At 37.6% G+C, this 18,890-nt stretch overlaps 1 protein-coding gene across 1 annotated transcript; it reads right to left on the minus strand.

Annotated features, from left to right (window-relative positions):
* Positions 1 to 561: 561 nt before the first annotated feature.
* Positions 562 to 15,686, minus strand: BRD1 (bromodomain containing 1; the record flags this gene model as incomplete). The annotated part of the gene is made up of 2 exons (XM_008946502.1): positions 14,319 to 15,686; positions 562 to 718 (listed from the first exon to the last, which is right to left on the minus strand). Coding segments are annotated over exons 1-2 (1,515 nt in total), but the record flags the coding sequence as incomplete, so codon positions are not given.
* Positions 15,687 to 18,890: the final 3,204 nt, after the last annotated feature.

An 18,890-nucleotide genomic window follows, 5' to 3' on the forward strand; every position in this document is an offset into this window, starting at 1 on the left:
AAACTAAAAGTTAAAATATGACTGTCAACTTCACCAGCAACTTGCTCTTTGTTCTGTTATTACCAAAGAGAGGCAAAGAGAATCTGAATTAAAAAACTGTCAACTAGTATAATCTAACCTTTACTCTGTAAAAATCTCAATTTTTTTTCCTCAGTTTTAAGTGTCAAAGACAATATTGGCTTTGCATCTTTCAATGAATTTAAAACACAATAAAGATTTAAGGTAAAATAAAATTTTATCTTACTAACTCATAGCACATTGAGGAATGAGTTCTAAAAAAACCACAATACTAGTCAACGAACAACAGTATTAGGATAGTTTTGGTGATGGTATTTTTCTGAAACACTTAAGCAAAACAAAAGAAAAACCTGCACATAATTTTTTGTATCTCACAAATTAAAAAGGATTAGATAATGTCTGATTTCTAATATAAGACATATTACTTAACAATAATGTAAAAAATTTACTCAGTACTGGGTAAGTACTGCTATGTTTCCTGGTTAATTTTTTGCTCTATAAAAGAAAGATTTTCTTCTTATAAGTAAAAAGTGTGTCACATACCTGTTGCGTGTTTCTTTGTGACTGTAAACTGGACTGCAGCCTTCTCAACAGAGGAACACCATTCCTAGACAGTCTTTTAAGCAACCAGTAACTGTGAACTCGTTCAACAAATTGCTTCTTCCGTTGAATGGCCACCTGATTCATAATCTTATTTAATCTAAAATATGGAAAAACTGATATTGTATTTTTCACAGCAAAGCATAAAATGTATTTGTCTATGGAAGTTAAACATCAGATTTATATGAATGTAAAATGTAACAACAGTGGTGATCACCATATTATTAATTTCTTCCAGTGACACCCCTCTTTCAGCACAATTATTTCTGAGAAATAGATTACAATCAAATAAAAGATCTTGACGCTGTAGTTTCTACCAAATACATTAAGTTACTTTATAAAGCTACAGGGTATCAATTTTTTCATGATCTTTGCCTCAAGTGCAACCCCGCAGAGCTAAGAATAAAGCTCTATGTGCATTTCAGAATAACCTTCCTATTGAAAATAAAATCAGAAATAAAGCCCTAAATCACTACAGAAGTTTTCAGATCATTCATTGCCATCTTTACACCGAATCCATAGTTTATTTTACAGACTGTAGATCTTCAAACTTTTTATCTAAAAACATGCAACAAAAAGCTTGTATTACTCACCTACCAAGATTAAATTTTTGGCAAATATAACAAACAAAATATGTAAAACAGAACACACATGATTTTACCCCACATATGATGAAAATAGCCACACAGAACAGATGCGAGAGGATGATACAAACAGTTAAGCAAAATATCTTCATTAAATAGACAGTATTTCCCCCAAATGTGTTTTTTTTGACAGATGCTAATGCTGTCCATATACACTCTGTTAAATCTACTCTGGGGATAGTGGTATATCAACATCACATGCAACAACCTTGACTCCTATTTTTCACATCATGCCATGCTAAAATGTCCACGTAACACACATGACATAAACCCCTCACATCTTACATTAAAAAACAAAAAGTTTATCTGAAACAGATCTTCAGCTCTCTGTGCTTACAGGATCTTGAAATCATGGGGGAAAAAAAAATATAAAAAAAATGATTGCAGAATGGAAAGGTTTTGTCTCTGTATATTGTGGGGATTTGTCACTGGTTGCAGCCCCTGCAAAATTAACACAAGATGTCGCAAGGCACCAACCACCTGTATCGCTAAGGGGGTTGTTCATTTGTTTGAGTGGAGACAGGGGAAAATGATTTCCCTGAGTTGGTCATAAAATAGGGTTCCAGGAAGGATACTGTCAGTGAACAGGAGTCTGTTAAATCTTTCCTGAGTATATTACTACCCATAGCAAAAGAAGTGCCTGATTTGGAAAGCACTACCGCAAGGTGTTTAAATAAAAATCACAAATGTATACACGTGTAAGTATTTCTCTGCTTTTCCCCTTTTATTATTAGGAATAAAGCATTTTCTTGAGAGAAGAAAAGTAGTGAAATACCTACACAAAATGTAAAGCTGTAAATAAACCTTGGGCAAAATGATTTTTAAGAATAGCTGGGAAACATGAATGATATTTTTCAGAGAGATATACAAGTCTACCTTGAGTTCACCAAAGCTCTCCTCTCCCTGGTGGTTTTTGCAGGGCTGTGTATAAGGGAAGGTGCAATAGGTAAGGTGTTGTGCTAACTGCAGCTACAGTGCTTTCAGTCATCACTGGGTAAAGGCAAAATAAACACAGGTTGTCTTTAAAATGTTTTGCCACTGTGTCCTTTGGATCTTTAGTGATATTGTTTTTCAGTTAATAAGTAAGCCTGTTCACATTCTTGAAAAAGTTTAGCTTAACTTAAAATCTAGTAAGTCTGCAGATGGACTTAGGACCATTTTCTAAGTCTCTCACTAAAGGGCAGGGGCAGGCTCCACACTTACTCAATGCAGAACAGACCTTGACGTGACTGTATTAAGCTTCAAACACACAAGAATTACAAAGAACTACAGAATGCAATCAAAATCAAGTAAATTCTTTCACATTGCTCTCTTGGAAACAGCAAAAGCTACTGAACTGAGTTATAAAAAAAAAAAAAAAGCACAGCCAAATATATACCTACTTGGAAAGATCAGAGAACCATAACAACATGAAGAAAGGTGCCTTGGCTTCTTGCCCATCAGATGTGGCAAGACTAAGCAAACATCTCTAATTACAGCTTTAAGTACATTTGCCCATTCACATAACAAGCCATTCTATTCATAGATAATTGTAATAGTAAAGTGCTAGAATAAGCTTAGGAAAAGATGTTCACAGAAGATATTTCACAGCTTTCAAGAGACAAATAAACAGAAGGTAATTTGGAGTGCAGAAACTACCTGACAAGGGGCAGAAACATACTCCTCTCTGCCTTCCCTTCACACAAAACCAAATAAATACCATTTAATATCTGTAAGTGATCTGCATGGTGGGATCAAGTGTGCCCTGATGAAGTTTGCTGAGGACACGAAACGGAATGGGGAAGTGGACACTTGGGAAGGGAGAGCCACCTTGCAGGAAGACCCAGATAACAAGAGTGGGCTAATAAGAATCCTATGAAAGTCAACAAAGACAAATGTAAGATAAGGCATCTGAGAAAACATAATCCAGGAATGCAGCACAAACTGGGATCTACCTGGCTGGGAGCTGCTCTGGGGAAGGGGATCATGGGGTCCTGGTGGACAAGAAGCTCAACATGAGTGAACACTGCACTGCTGTGGCAAAGAAAGCCACCAGGATGCTGGGTTGCATCAGCAAGGGCATTACCAGCAGAGATAAAGAAGCCATTACCCCACTCTCACTGCTTGTCAGGCCACACCTGCAATACTGTGTTCAGTTTTGGTCCCTGCTGTAAAAAAAGAAATGTGGACAGGCTGGAGAGCATCTAGAGAAGGACCACAAAGATGGTTCAAGGATTGGGAAGCTGCCATATAAAAAAAGGCTGGGAGAGCTGGGTTTGTCCAGCCTTGAGAAAAGAATGCTTAGGAGAGACCTCATCACCATGTTCCAATATCTAAAGGGTGGCTCCAAAGAAGATTGAGACTCCCTTGGCACAAGGAGTCACCTGGAAAAGACAAGGGGTAATGGGTATATGTTGGTCCTGGGGAGAAACTGGACACAAGAGGAAAATTTTTCACAGGAACCACCAGCCATTGAATAATCTCCCCAGGGAAGTGGTGGCTCCCCTGCCGGTGGCCACTTTTAAGATTCAGTGGGACAGAGTTTGGGCCTTCCTGTCTAGACCATGCTTTTGCCAAGAAATGTTGGGCTAGATGTCCCTTGAGGTCCCTTCCAAGTTGGTATTCTATCATTCTATGAAATGCTGGCTGTTCTTATTTAGTTTAGAAACCAGTGATGGCAATATACCACAAATCAACCCTTAATTTCTCAAAACAGGTCAGAGGTTCTACACATGACAGACACCTACAGAGCCTCTACACTATTATCTTACTGGCTTAATTAGCATATTACATCTGCTGTTAGACCTTAAGAAACTACTAAGTACAGCTCTGTACTATGGTCACCTTTTTGCATAGTCAGTTACTCCCAGGTAGAATTTTACTGTGGGAAACACTTTATGTTTTGACAGGCAATACAATCGTTTTGAGGAAATAAATGATTCCTCTGCTGCTGTAGAACCCTGCAAGCAGCACAGTCTGGGTATTGATTCTGAAGCTCCAACCCCTGACAGCAGCACCATACTGGGAAAAGTTCTCACTCACAAAGACACGTTCAGCCACAGCAAAGCTGAACAGGAGAATGAAATAGGGCACACCACTATACACCAGTCCTGTATAAGTCCCTTTCTGCTACCTGAACTGGAACTAAACTCATGCATGTTTGAAAATAAATTTTCAAACTACAGTTTTGAAATTCTATGAGGTCTTAGAGCAGTTTGCTCCACATTGCACTTGTGTTTTTTTTTTTCCCCCTTTCAACAGAGAGATTAATTTAAAAGACAACTATTGGAAATAATTTTTAAGACTCTACATTTCAGGCAGGTAAGGAAGAGCTGTTTGAAGACTTCATAGTTTTGCAATTCAGGATCTGACTTGCCTAAGTCATGATTAACTGGTTCAGTACACTGACCAATCCCTCACATAGAGGCAAGACTTAGAGAACTTACATCACCTCCCAGCACTACAGAAAACACCTCAGCAAAGGCCTTTCTTCTGTTAAAGTACTGTCCACCCGGTTTTTTTTCCAGGTGTATCAGGAAAGAACATTTTTCTGTAGTGTTTTATTTTCCAATAGCAAGTGAAGAATACCAAGTACTGGAAGAAAAATATAACAGGTATGTAGAATTCACATTAAACTTAAGTGTATCAATGGAACTGGTGCTTTCTCTTCAGAAAAAAAAAAAAATAAAAGACCAATCTCATTGCAATGAGCAATCTCATATTAATAATTTTTTGTATCTCTGTTAAGACTGTCAAATAAGTGCAAGACTACTACTGAAGACAAGTCACAAAGAAGGCAATGTAGGAACATATATCTGGAAGATCCTACCAGTATTACAGTCAATTGGGATAGGGCAGACTGTAAGACATGTCAGGGAAGAAGCCAGCCACAATTACAGCAGCTACAGAAAGCAAGCACGGCGACAAGAACTGTTCTTGCTGCCCAGGTTTGACACAGAACAGAAAATCTGTTAAGATAAAATTCCCACAGAACATCCTGAGATGGACCATGTTACATGGTAAAGACTTTTCTCTCAAAATATTTAAACAATTAAGCTAAACCCAGGGCAGAAGAGTTCTTACACTAACTTGCTGCAGCCTGAACTGCTGTTCTGAGGCCTTAAGAACAGCTCAGTGTGGCTCGGTAAGTTCTTTTTCCCCCAACTTACCAGTTACTTAAAATAAAGTACATTGGAAAAAAAAAAAATTAGAATTCTTTTAAAAGTGGCTGTGTTCCCAGGAAATTCAGTAGCTGCTGTTATATAACTGGCCCCATACAAGAGGCATTAGGTTTCCAGCTGATGATCACTGCAGCCTTTTGATGTTTTGGCACTACCAGTCAGTCATAATCTCTCTTGTTTTTTTCTTTTTTTTTTTTTTTTTTTTAATTTTTGGGCTATCTTCCAAGACTACACAGATGACAAAACATTTTTCAAAACTGTTTTATTTGTGCCACAGGCAACTGAGAAAGCCACCAGAATTTCCCTTCCTGAGCTCCACTTGCATCCAACTGTAAAACACTGTGACACACAGTACAAACATGACACAGAGGTATTGTACAATTCCCTGCTTGGCTTTAAAAAGGGAAAGGTCCCTCTTCAACCAAACCTTTCAAATAGCACCTGCAGGTCCCAGCCTGAAACCACAGGTCAGGCTGAAGTGTAAATTATGGCATTAACATTGTGCTCCATTTACAAAAGCAACAGAAGGATGAGCAGATGAAACTGGTTTGCTTTAAAAGGTTAAGATGGACTCCAAAAAAATTAATTTAAAATTAAATTTAATATACAACAGCTTTGATGAGAAACTGTAGTTTATCAGCTGCTGTACACTAACCCTCTCCTCACACACAGAGATGTGATGGATAATCTACCCTGCAAAGAATGGGCAAAGCACACTGGGCAAAGCACCAGAGAAAGCCCAGTGCTACTCAGTCCTGTGTCTCCTCATCTTTTAGATAAATGCACAAAATACTTCTCATCAACAGCAGAGATGTGCTCTTGTCAGGTTGGCAACCTCACAGCTTCTGAATCCCTGCTCCTGACTGCCTCCCCTCCCCGTGCCAGCGACGTGTCACTGTGCCAACCACAGCAACCAGTTACAGGGAAGGTGAAAACCCTATTTTTGGTGACTATGTGGTAGTTTAACCTAAGAAAGCCAAGGACAGATAATCAGCCACTTTTCTATTAATCATCACTAACTACTCCACAGACCATACATGTTTTTTAACCCCCAGGTATCTTTTTGGTGTTACAATCTATGAAGCCTTCTATAGTATCTCTCTACTCTCAAGTTTTTGAAATATAAACTGGAGAGAAAATTTCCACAAGTATGTTTGTGGTTTTGCCAGTATTACTACAGTATCTCAGGCATAAGGAATTTAATATGAAAATCTGTAAGATTAAGTAAGATCACATACCCACAAAGGCAAATCCATTTGTAAGCATGAACTAAACCTACAATTTTAGTTACTATACTTGTCCCAAGCCTCCAGTTTCATCAGTTTGTTACTCTGCAGGTTCCAACATAGATGTATCATAGGTACATGCAAAAGACTAGCAAAACTAAATTATACTCTGCAAAACTCTACTTAGTATCACTTTCTCTGGACCTGTGGTAATCCTCATGAACCATCAAATGATGTTCCACTCTACTAGAAAAATAAAACACGCCTATTTTCCAACACAAAGGCTGCAGATACATTTCTGTAATCTGATAGGGAAAAAAAAAATATAATCTAGATTGAACAAAGTAAAGTGAGTTTCAAGAAATTTGAATTTTCAAGCTTTGCTCATCTAAGTTCCACAGAGCATATTAAGACTCATAGGAGGCAGTAAACAAATATTAACTCCACTTACAGTAACCCAAACAACACTAACTGGAAGTGAATTAGCAGAAAAATAGAATAAAAAGCTATGGAAGCATCTATTTTAGGAACAGGAATTCATTCTGGAGTCTTGCCAACTATTCCTCCTAGATCTGTATCCAAAAGTTCAGCATTTGAAGATGAGAAAGCCTGCTTGGACAGATGAAACCCTACTCTTCCCACGGACAAACTTTGGCAGTAGCTGCTTATCAAACAGTGCTTGTAAAACTCACTTTTCAATATATATATTGTGGGTTCTTTTAAACAGTGTAGACAATTCTGTTGCTGCTTCTATGTTTGCTACCTGCACCTTGAACGAAAATTTCAACTTACCATATGATTTCTGAACTAAAAATAAACCCAAACAAATCCCTTTGATCAACTTTAAAGACAACACAGGTAGAAAAATAAGCTATGTAAAAACTGGAGTCCGTTTGCATGTCTGCACAGGGTACATATCAAATCCTGAAAAGACACTGATTTCATGTAAACTTCTGTCCAACACAGGTCTGCAGAATCCCACGTGATGAACACACACTTCCCTAATTATCACTACTTTCCAAATTCTATGTTGAAGATCCATTTGAAGCTGCATTGCTGAGTAACTTCCCTCGGCAGCCTTCACGCAGTGCTTCACCACCTTCCCAGTGATGCCGTTTTGTCTGTAGGCTTTAGAATTCTACCTCCTGAATTCCCCTTTCTCTGCTAGATACAGAGTCCAACAGTATACATTTTATCTACCCATTCATCTTCTGAAGCCTGAAAGTCTCTCCAGGTTCCTATTCTACATTTACTGGTCTTTAAATAGTATTTGATTTTGACTGAACATGTAGGAGGCACATTTTTTTTCTTGCTTCCCATGACTTTGAAACCACGAACCTATTTTTCTACTTGAGCAAACACCTTGTAAATTTTTTCCTTGGACAGGAAAACAGAACATTAAATTCAGGAGTTAAGAAAATACTATGTTGTTTCAGTCAATTCTCTGTTAGTTCTAACAGGTTCATTGTTACAATAGGCCTGTGGTCTTTCAAACCTTTGGATAAGGAAAAAAAACCCAAAACAACCAAACCAACAAAAAAACCCAAAAACAAACAAACAAAAACAAACCAAAAACAGAAAAACCCAACACCAAAAAACCCCACCCTGACACACTGGAAACCCTCCTTAGTCTTCTCAGAAAAATCACATGCATAGATAACACTTCTGCCACTTTCTATACATAATACTGAGTCATGACATTTCCTTAAAATTACTCAAAACATTTTTCTATGCTTCTTTTTTTTGTAGTAGTCATAAACATACCACATAAGATTATATGATTTTGAAATCTAATCTCAAAAGGCTAAATTCGTATCAGCAGAAAATGAAGTATTCATAAAAAATTTACTTTTATTACAGATAGGAAGGCATCTGAGTATTTATCTACTAATTTTTGTGCACTCTGTAACTTGAACATGGAATAAAATACTGTCAGGAGACAGGTCTTCAGACAGTGGGTTCTGAAAAACATTTTTGTATGGCACTATGCAACATTCTCTAATTCCAACAAAAAAAGCTAATGAAAGTTCACATAACTGGTGAAACTCAGAAGTACTGAAAAACAAAACCACATTAATTTTTACCTTCATAACTGCATTATCATGTATATAACCACTGTGGATCAAACCCTTTAGAGGACACAGAATACTAATGATGCACCTTACAGAAACATGTAACATATTCATTTCTGGTTTAAGTTTCTTTGCCTGGTCTATAGAAAATAAAAAGAAGACAGAAAAGGAAAAAAAAAAATATATATGTAGAAGGATAAATGACTGACAGACATTAGTCTGGATGTATTCAGCTTTCAATTTTTTTTCAGTGCTGGCTCTAGCAGTATTTTTCAATGCTTTTTTTTTTTAATACTTCACTTTAAGTGGCATTTCTTATGTTCTTCCCCTACTTAAAAACTTTCTAAGGCTATTAAAAAAAAAGTATCCTAAAAACATTAAAACAAACCCCTCCAAGAAACCCACAAGCCACATATATGATTAAGAAGAATCATCTTTGAATGCAGACTGTCACAAAGGTCTTTTAAATGTTCCTTCCTGCTTATATTGTATTTCATTGCTTTCTATTAATTTATTTTTCTGGTCCATACTTCATTTTAGAATTAATGAAGACTCCTGTGTCAAGATAACAAGACTACATTTAATTATTTGCTAAGTTCAGGATAGTTCAACTGAATAGATTATAAACCAAAAGGAAATACTGGTTCTGCTGTGAGACATACAGTAAAAGAAATCCAGTTCTACTTTCAGAAGCAATATGCTTTCCAATAAAAGCAAAGGTCAATACAGAAAAATCAATTAATGTGCAGTACATAAATGTTGATTTCAACATACAGCTGAAATATTTTTAAGAGTCTCAGCAATTTTTACTCTGTTACCTTCCCACTATAAGGATCTTTCAATTTGGTTTCAGCACCATGACAAACCACAACTGGTGCATACAACACAGAAAACAAGTGCAAGATCTCATTCAGAAAGGAGCTTTTTCTGCTTAGCTATCTGGGGAAGTATTGCACTTCAAATGCTTTCTTTATTTCAGAGAATGCAAATGCACCATGTAGAAATCAAAACTAAAGACAAAGGCAAATATTTATATACTTTCAAATATCTGCTTCCCCTTAATAAAGCAGTATTTGAACAAATGGTATTTTAATAAAGCAGATTTCACTACATCTCAGGGTATATTTTTAAGATGACATATTTTATATCATATTCATTTTCCCCTCCAGTACGTAGCAGCAATACCTTAGTTTCACAACATTTGTAAAGAACATGAATACAGACACTGGCTTTGCTTTTCATCAAGCAAATACACTTTAAATGCCTCTTTCAACACACAAGATCAAGAGACTACACCAAAACAATTGTATTTGTATTAAAGGATCAAGCACTCAAAAATAAGAGAAACCAAACAGTATCACAGCTACCACTGCAACTCTTCTCCTTTGTGCATCCATCCTACTCAGTGGATAAGGCAGCTGTTACAAAGGACAAGGATGAGCAAAACAAACAAAAAAAAATCCACAAGAAATGGAGCACAGAGCCAGCAGAAGATAACTAACAGACAAGGAGATTTAGATTTGCAAGTCAGCCCCAAAATTTAGGAAATCCTAACCTGTAAAGTCTGGACCTGCAGTGTAAAATTCAATTGCCACGCAATCTGTGGAGCAAGAACACTGCAAGAACAGATTCACCACTGTCTTCAGATGAACTAGCTGGTGGTTGCAGGAGGCCACCTTTCTGATGCCCATTTGCCCACAGATGGTGGTGCTGCCCATCCCTGCTGTGCAGAGGTGCAGTCTGAGTGACCTCCCCCCCTCCTGTAACACGGCTGCTCTGACACGGGACTTCCAGACTAAGATCATTCCTGCCTTTTTTTTTTCCTTTGTGTAAAAACTACATGATGCATGCAGGCAGTCCAACATAAACAATCTCTAATGGTTTTACATTTCAAGAAAAATTGAATGGAATTTCTTAGTGAAGAGGTGTCATACTTCTGTGGCCAGAAGCCCTGATGCAAATCATATATGCAGAAGAGGTTCTCCAGTGGTCCCAGATATTATATTCCAAGTGCTAAGGAAGTTACTAAGAAGTCAGCAATGACAGCACTAAAAACTGAAGTCACCTTAAGGTTCCAAGATGACCTAGTGCACCTTTGGAAGTGGATACTTAGGTATAGACTTTCTTAAATACCTAGGCAGCAGGACAGAGAGATACCCAGAGATGGGAAGCAAGCACTTGTCATGAAGTCATCAACACGATTATCAATGGTTAAACACTTCTGATCCTACACTCTTAAAGCAGTAGTTCACAGGTAACAGTCTAAGAGGCCCTATAATGAGACTATAGATGAACTACAGAAATGACACTGTCTTTGTAACTTAACAGCAAAAAGCTCAAGAGTATGCCATCCATGTAACTGAAAAGTGTACAGCTCTCACGACCACGCAGGGCAGCAGCACAGAAACCTGACCCACAGAGAAGCTGATACAGAAATCCATCAGCAACAGGAGCTGTGTAAAAATTATCAACTACGTTGCTCTACACAGATCTTTTTACTATAACCTGAACATTAAGATAGGTGTTCTGGAAAGCAGACTACAAATGACATTATTAAAATGCCCAGTCTTTCATATGCATTTGAGGAAAGGAACAGCATACAGTCTCTCCACCTCAAATTAAACCTAAGTGGCAAGATGGTTTTGCTCAAGCTTCAGCAGGTGAGCTGTCCCTGAGGACTACATCCACCAAGTATTCTCCTCCTCACTATAATCTTCATATTTCTATACTTTTCCAGTTACCCACTCTGAAGAACCAACTATATGCCAAGGACACATATAGTCTAGTTATTAATGATCACAAAAATAAACCAGACATCTCCACCTGTGCCTCAGTTTCCAGAGATGGTGAAAACACATTCATTTCAAATTCTTTCTGAAAAAATAATTTTCTTTATGGAAAAAGCACTACTGTTTAAACATTGACCTCTGGTAATTTAAATATAGCTTAATTGCCCTTCCTTGAGATCTCTGGAAAGGCAAGTCATGTTTCAGCTCCAAGAGAAATAACATGTATTAAAAAAACAGATCAGAGAAAAGGGATCATTCAAATTAAACCTGTTGCAAAATGATCCACAGCATTCACTATTAGTTTATGGGTATGCATTTAATTCATACCACAAGTTCTTCTAGAGGAAAGAAAAAAGAAAAAAAGAAACAAGAAAAAGGAATAGCCAAATAAAATTAAAACAACTGAGATCTGGGTCCAAAGCATAATCACTTTTCCTTTTAATAAGGCCATTTCTGCTTTGCTTTTAATTCACTTATCAATGTTTTCTGGATCTAAGCACATTCACATCACAAATATTTAAGCAAGAGACTCTTTCAGCTGAAGACAAGCAACTTATAACACAGCTTAACTTTAAAACAGTTTTAAACTGCCCATTTTTTACACTGCTGACATACATCTTTATATTTCTGTTCCTGGCATCTAATGACACACAGTTAAAACAATAAATATCTGAGTATAACATCCTTTAGAGTCTGGTGTTTATGAAAGTTACTGATGAAAAGAACTGCCAGAGGTACAACTGAGACCATACATTCTAATCTTCAACTCCTCCTTAGCTTTGTGTTTTTTGTTTTAACTTTGTCTTAGATAAACAAAGCACAAACATGCTACACCATCAAACAAGATTGTCCTAATTAGGACAAAGCCAGATTATTTTACACAAACTCCCCTCTCCCATGAACGATGTTACCTGTAAATGACAGTATTAGTTTCTTACTGCCAATTTAAGCTGCTCTGCCATGTATTGCTAAACAAAAATCCCATTTTACCAAGTATGCCATAAACAGAGAACAGTGCAATCAGTCTGATATTTGTGAACACTGGGCAGGAGCTAAAGGCTGTTTGTCAAAGTTAGTCAATAAGTAGCTACTTCTATTAACAATACTCATTAGGGGAAAGGACTGCAGTCTCAAAACATCTATTTATTTATATTGATTTGATCAGCCTTTATTGTCCACTACCTGAGACCTGGGAGTCAGCTTTCAAAAAAGCATAGTTTATTTGTGTTATCTCAAGAGTCCTGTCACAGTCCAATGAACTTGTATATGGAAGTGCTGCCTGTTTTGAGAAACTTTCCATATTACTGTTCTTACATCAGTAAGAAATTCATTCAAGGGGTAAACACACATTTTTGTTATAAATGCTAGAAATAAAACAAATACTCCATCATAAAGACAAACTTGGTTTTAGTCCTAATAGTCCACTTTTGCATTTCTCAGCCCAGTATACTAGGTCTTAAACATCCAAGAAAACAAAAATCTTTCTACCATAGCACTTCAAATCCCAGAAACAAAATTATTTGCAGTGTTGAAATGCATCACTCAGATTAACTGAAAAAAAATCTGAAAAGAGATGCCACTGTTCTTTTAGATTAAAATACAGCCAAACAAACCGAAGTTCATGCTGAATTTTTTAACTCTCAAAACAAAGACACTACAAGTCTTAATTTTGCTCAATTTCTGTTGTCACTTAGAAGAACAACACTTGAAACATCCCTGCTTCCTGATGCACCACTTCACCAGCGTCACCAGAGCTAAAGCCATCTCCCAGCCACCCCATCACTATGGCCAAAAGAGAAAAGGGAGTAAAGAGCAACTTCAGTCCTGGTGTTCCTGCCTCGTATTGGCACTCACAGAAAAAAAGCTCCTGCAGAACTGCAGAAGACACAGTGATGTAAAAATCAGTTTGAACAGAACTTCTTACAAAGTATAAACCTGTAAGCAAAGACAAGAGTAGTATGAAAACTTTGTAACGTGCATTAATTTTTGTGTTCAAATATAAATATTTCACTGAAGTTATAGGGCAGAGATATTTGATGGCATGTTGAACAAGAGGGCACACCTATCAGGACCCATGACTAAGAATACATTACCCAACTAACTTAACCTCACTTACTTGCTAGCTTTTCTAAAAAAAGCCTCTGCAAAAGATGAAATTCATTCAAGCCTTGATAAATATTATTGCACATGTAAAAGAAAAAATAGAAATTTCAGAAAAACCTCCTCAAAAAAGGCTCTGCCCTACAATGAAAATGCTTCCCAGAGGGTTTTTTTTCTGTACTACTTACATAGATCTTACAGTGCAAGTTTATACTTCATTTAGGGGAGCTGAACAAGATCCAAACCTTATATATGTAAATGTAGTTTTATTTTCATGGCTCTTAAAATTAGAAAAAGAAGTTCAGATTCTCAAAAAATAAGTACAGTAAACCCTGTCTTTTATTTTTTCTTCTCCAATATGAAGGTCAACTACAAAGGCTATTGTGAATCCAGTGGTTAGTTCTCAAAAGTACAGCGAATGACAAAAACCAAACACAAAACAAGACTTGGTCTGACAAAAAAAAAGATGATTCTGAGGACAAGACAGACCACTTGACCACTTATAATTTTTTCTGGGGAAGCTGCTGCATTTTTAATGCGATTTCACAAAGTTCAACATCCATAATTTATGTTAATATCCCGAGTTCGGCCTTTAAGGAAAGCAAATGAGAAATGCAGAAAAACTTCAAATTGGCACCTAAAAGCATTGGTTTAAAATTAGAAATTAATGATTAAGTAAAGGTTTCTCTCACTTGGCTGGTTTGCTTACCTCTGGGGGGGGATATAAGGAGCAGATACCGTTGGCATAACTGTACAGGGTTCAACCACCGTTTTCTTGGCTTTTTTGGTCTTTTTTCTGACTTTTGATGTAGACCTAGCAGTTCTGACTGATCCCTCCTTTCTACAAACACCGTTTTTGATTTCAGCTTCTCCATAAATATTGAGAGGTCTCCGCGTGCAACCCGGTGGAGTATGTACATCGCAGTAGGCAGTCTTTTTTACAGAGAACGTCGTCCCACTGCCAGTTAGTTCTTTCACAGGTTCCATTTTCATGTACAGACCAGCTTTTTGAGCACACGTCACGTGGAATGCAGTATAGCAGTTTGCTTTGTGGCACTGGATGCAGGCACCAACACCTTTCTGTTTACAGAGGTAGCACGTTAACTTCCATCTGGCTGGGGGAATGTTCCTGACACCGTCAATTGGCTCAATAAAAACAGTATTGGCAAATCCAACTTCTGGAATCCACAAAGCACAAACAACGTGTCCCCAACGATCGTCGTCAGTCTTTTTGAAGGCACCTCCCTTGTTTGGGCACAGGACACAGTCTACGGGCCGTGAGCGGGACTGCAGGCAGTGCCTGCAGAGCCACTGGCCCTCAGGTATATATGGCACCCCGTAGCATTCCTGGTGGACAGCTAAGTTACACATATCGCAGAAGAGGATGACGTTGCTGTTCTGGCATTCGCCATCCATGCATATACAACACACCGCATCTTCATCGATCAAAGACTGGTGGTCACCCTGTTTTTGGTTCTCACAATAAGACTCCTTTTCAAACCTATCCATAAGGAACTCAAACATGTTTTGCGACACGACCGACACCCCGTCGCTTTTCCGCTTCTCGTTGATGATCTCTAACCACGCGTAATCTTCTTCATCCATGTCATACTCCACCTCGTTATCAAGCTCTTCTGCTGACTTCTCAACGAATTTGTAATACACCGGAGGTCTCCGAGGAGCTGAAGGGGGACTGTACTCAACAATCCGTACTTTGGGTTCTGGAAGAGGAGCTGTCGTAGCAGGTATACCATGTGAGCTCGGAAATTTCTTTTTCACTTTGTTATTTTTATGCCGCTTGCTTCTCAGACAGACTGGAGGTCTTTCACTATTTTCTTTATTGCTGTTGCATTCACTCATTTCCTGGGCTGTAAGATCATCTTCTAATATAATCTCTAAAGGATCAAAGATACTGATCCGATGCAGGCGACCTTCAATTTCTATTTCAACCATTCTTTGAGCTTGAGCGTATGTCAAGGTCTCTCGAGTGGGGGAGTGTTTAATACTGCATGGGGAAGAAGAATGCCTTGCTGACGATACTCGATGACATCTTCCTTTTCTCCTCATTTGGTAATGTTTACCTAAAATTAGAGCAACAGTTAATATTAGGAAGTCTAAACATTTCTATTAAAATATTCGTTTCATTATAGCAAGAAAAAACCTGTCAGTTCTACAGCCCTCAACATACCTACTCCATTAAAAAAAAAGAGGCAAAACCAGCCCATCACCTGACTTAATAGGACTGCACACAATTTTGTACAAATGTAACCCAAGGATAAGTAGCTCGCCTAAATAACAGCTTCTCTAAGTAAACACAGCTATACAAAATCCTTCATCTAAAAACCCTGCAGAAGGGCTATCTGCAAGACCTCTGCATGAGGAAAAAAGATTTCAGAAGCACCACAGAAAAGTTACAGTTGTTACATTGTAAGAAAGCGTTTATAAAGTATTTTATAAAAGCACATCCTAATACCTTAAGGGCATCTGCAGTTTAAAATGCTTTTCAACAGCTATGGATTACTTCCTCCAGATCTCCACAGAAAAGAACTAACATAATTGTGAAACAAAAACCAAGTTTTCCCCACAATTCTTTCTAGTTCAATTTGAAAGAGTCATGTTAACAACTCAATTACTACAGCTAAACTTAAAGCTTGGAAAATGTGCATACTTCCAAATTTGGCAAGTATGCAGTTTCACAGACTTTTACTTCTTCCTCCCCGATTCTTAGTGAGCCTGTTATTCTTTACAAAATGACAAGAACACAACTGAACTTGCAGTGCCCAATACAGTGCAGTGTGAACTGCAACTAGGAGATATTCCAGATTTGACTTACAGGGAAAACACGCTCCCTGCATATACACATCCCCCTCTCCCTCAACAAAGCCTTCAAGACTTGTTCTCAGAGCAACCCGAGCACATAAAAATCTCTCCCTCCGTCTTTAAATCCAGCCCCAAGCTCTTTAATCTAATTTTCAAGTTTATCACTTACTGGATGAAAGATCATACCGCACACCACGCCAAAAAACAAGGGGTTCCTTCCCCCACCATGAAGCACTGTGACTAGGACAAGCATGCTTCTAAATAAAAGCTTCCATACTTATGCCTTTTGACATTTTAATGCTGGTTTTGTTTTGTTTTGTTTTGTTTTTTCTATGAGGGTTGAAAATATCATAAAAGCAACAATAAAGTCAGTTTTACAGGTTTTTGTCTCCCTCCTTCCTAATAACTCATCAATAAATAGGAAAATCCAACCTCAGCTACAAAAGAAATTCTTCATCTTTAATCACTGGCTGAAAGCATTATTAAAGCATCACCAATTTTGCACTGCAAGTCAGTGTGGTGTGCTAGTTAAAATAATGCAACCGCTGTTAGCAATATGACCAAAACAGCAGAGAAATACAGAAAACAGAGCACGGTTATTGTTAAATAACCATGTTATCTATCTCAGGAATAAAGCAGCAAGCACTAAAACACTTACATAAACTACTCCGTGCAGTCTACCTTCTGCTTAGTCTATGCTACCAGTGTCTAAAGGCACACCTTCAAAGTACTGAAGGAACTGCTTTTAGAGGAAGATTAAATAATTTAAGCAGCTAACATTAAAACTATTTCTTGAGAGGCTCTGCTCTATCTGCTTCCAAAACCTTCCCTTGTTTCCCCAATCTAAGCTGGTACTATCATTCACGCTAGGACTGTGTTGCTCATGGCCCTGACTTTTAGACAAATAATCCTTAACTCTTATTACTTGGTTTTATAGCACAAGCACAAAAACAGAGAACAGCCAGTGCTTGATCATGACAGACCTCTGATCTGCTCTGTATAAACAAGATGAATAAAAAAGACTCCTCCTCTTCACACGAGTTTGGAAGAAATAATTAATAACTTCATTGTGTAAAATGGCACAGGATTAAATCAGACCCATTTCTTAACCATATACAAAGTTTAACTCACTAATATTGCTACAGAAGGTCCAATAACTATAAACAAAGACTTACTGATAATTTAGCTCAAAGTAAAAGTTTCCAGTTTCACAATAGATTTCATAAGTCTGAGGCCAAAGATAACACAATGGTCCTGATTTCCATTTATTATGGCAAACAAATAATGATGGATTCTACAGCTAAAACACACTGATGTGTCAATACACAGTAACCCATTACAGATCAGAATGGATCCATTTTATGGTTTGGGTTGTTTTTTTGGTTTTTTTTTTTAATATCTGTCTTAAATTTAGTCAGCAATCAAGAAAATCAGATCATTTACATTCTGTTTACCTCATAAAATTGCACTTTAATTCTGCCTAGATGTCAAAGTCCGTATATTTTTTAAATGTCTCTTCCCACATCTTAGCTGGTTGTGTATCTGTTCATAGTGGTTCATGAGGACAGTGACAGTTTTGAAAAAAAATAATGGAATAGGGATGAGAGGTACCCTTCAGAAATAAAAAGGATAGTGAGGTGTGGAGAAGTTGCAAATCTAACTTAAGACAGTACTACAGAAAAAAAACATTAATTCCAGGTTTCCAAGCTCTCCATTCTCCTCTGTTCCTGAGATTCTCAAGCAAATTCTTGCAAGCAGGCAATAAGAACAGTAAGAAAATATTTAAAACCACAAGTATTCTTACTGTAAAATCCAGGACTACTGTTGTAAAAGTCAAATACACTATATGAACCAGAATGATAAAAAATTATTGAGCTAACATCTAAGCATCTTCCCCCTAATACTCAACAGTAAATAAAGTTAAAATTAGGAAGCAAATTACAGTCACAGCTAAACGCTGAATATGGATCCAGAACGAAAGGATATCTTAGAGATGCAACACAATGAATGCAGAATTAGAACTGGTGGTGCTCCGGCTAAACGCCTCAGAAACTTAGCATGGACAACATCAATGCTCCAGAAGGCAATGCAGTCTCTTGTTTTGCTTTTACAAAACTCTTCTGTTTGCAAATGTCCTATAAATATTTCAGATGAAGACCAGATTCCTGCATAGCAAATTCATGACTGGCAACCGGTTTACTCTTCCTGATTACTGATCTGGTATCTTTCTTCCCTCTCCCCCACCGTATCCTACAGATCAAATGAAGACCATAGACTTAAGTTTGAGAAAGAGGAAACTGAGACAGTTTCCATTCAGCATTAACCACAACGCCACACTAGCAGCAAAATGAAGTTACTTGCATATACTTCTGTTCGCACTTTTCTGACAACTCAAAGGCGGCAGGAGATAAACCGGGAGTGTTATCCACAGCTTTCCTCTCTTGGGATTGCATCAGTTGCT

Source organism: Merops nubicus, unplaced genomic scaffold (genome assembly GCF_000691845.1).
Source record: "Merops nubicus isolate BGI_N331 unplaced genomic scaffold, ASM69184v1 scaffold16958, whole genome shotgun sequence".
Classification (NCBI taxonomy): Eukaryota; Metazoa; Chordata; class Aves; order Coraciiformes; family Meropidae; genus Merops; species Merops nubicus.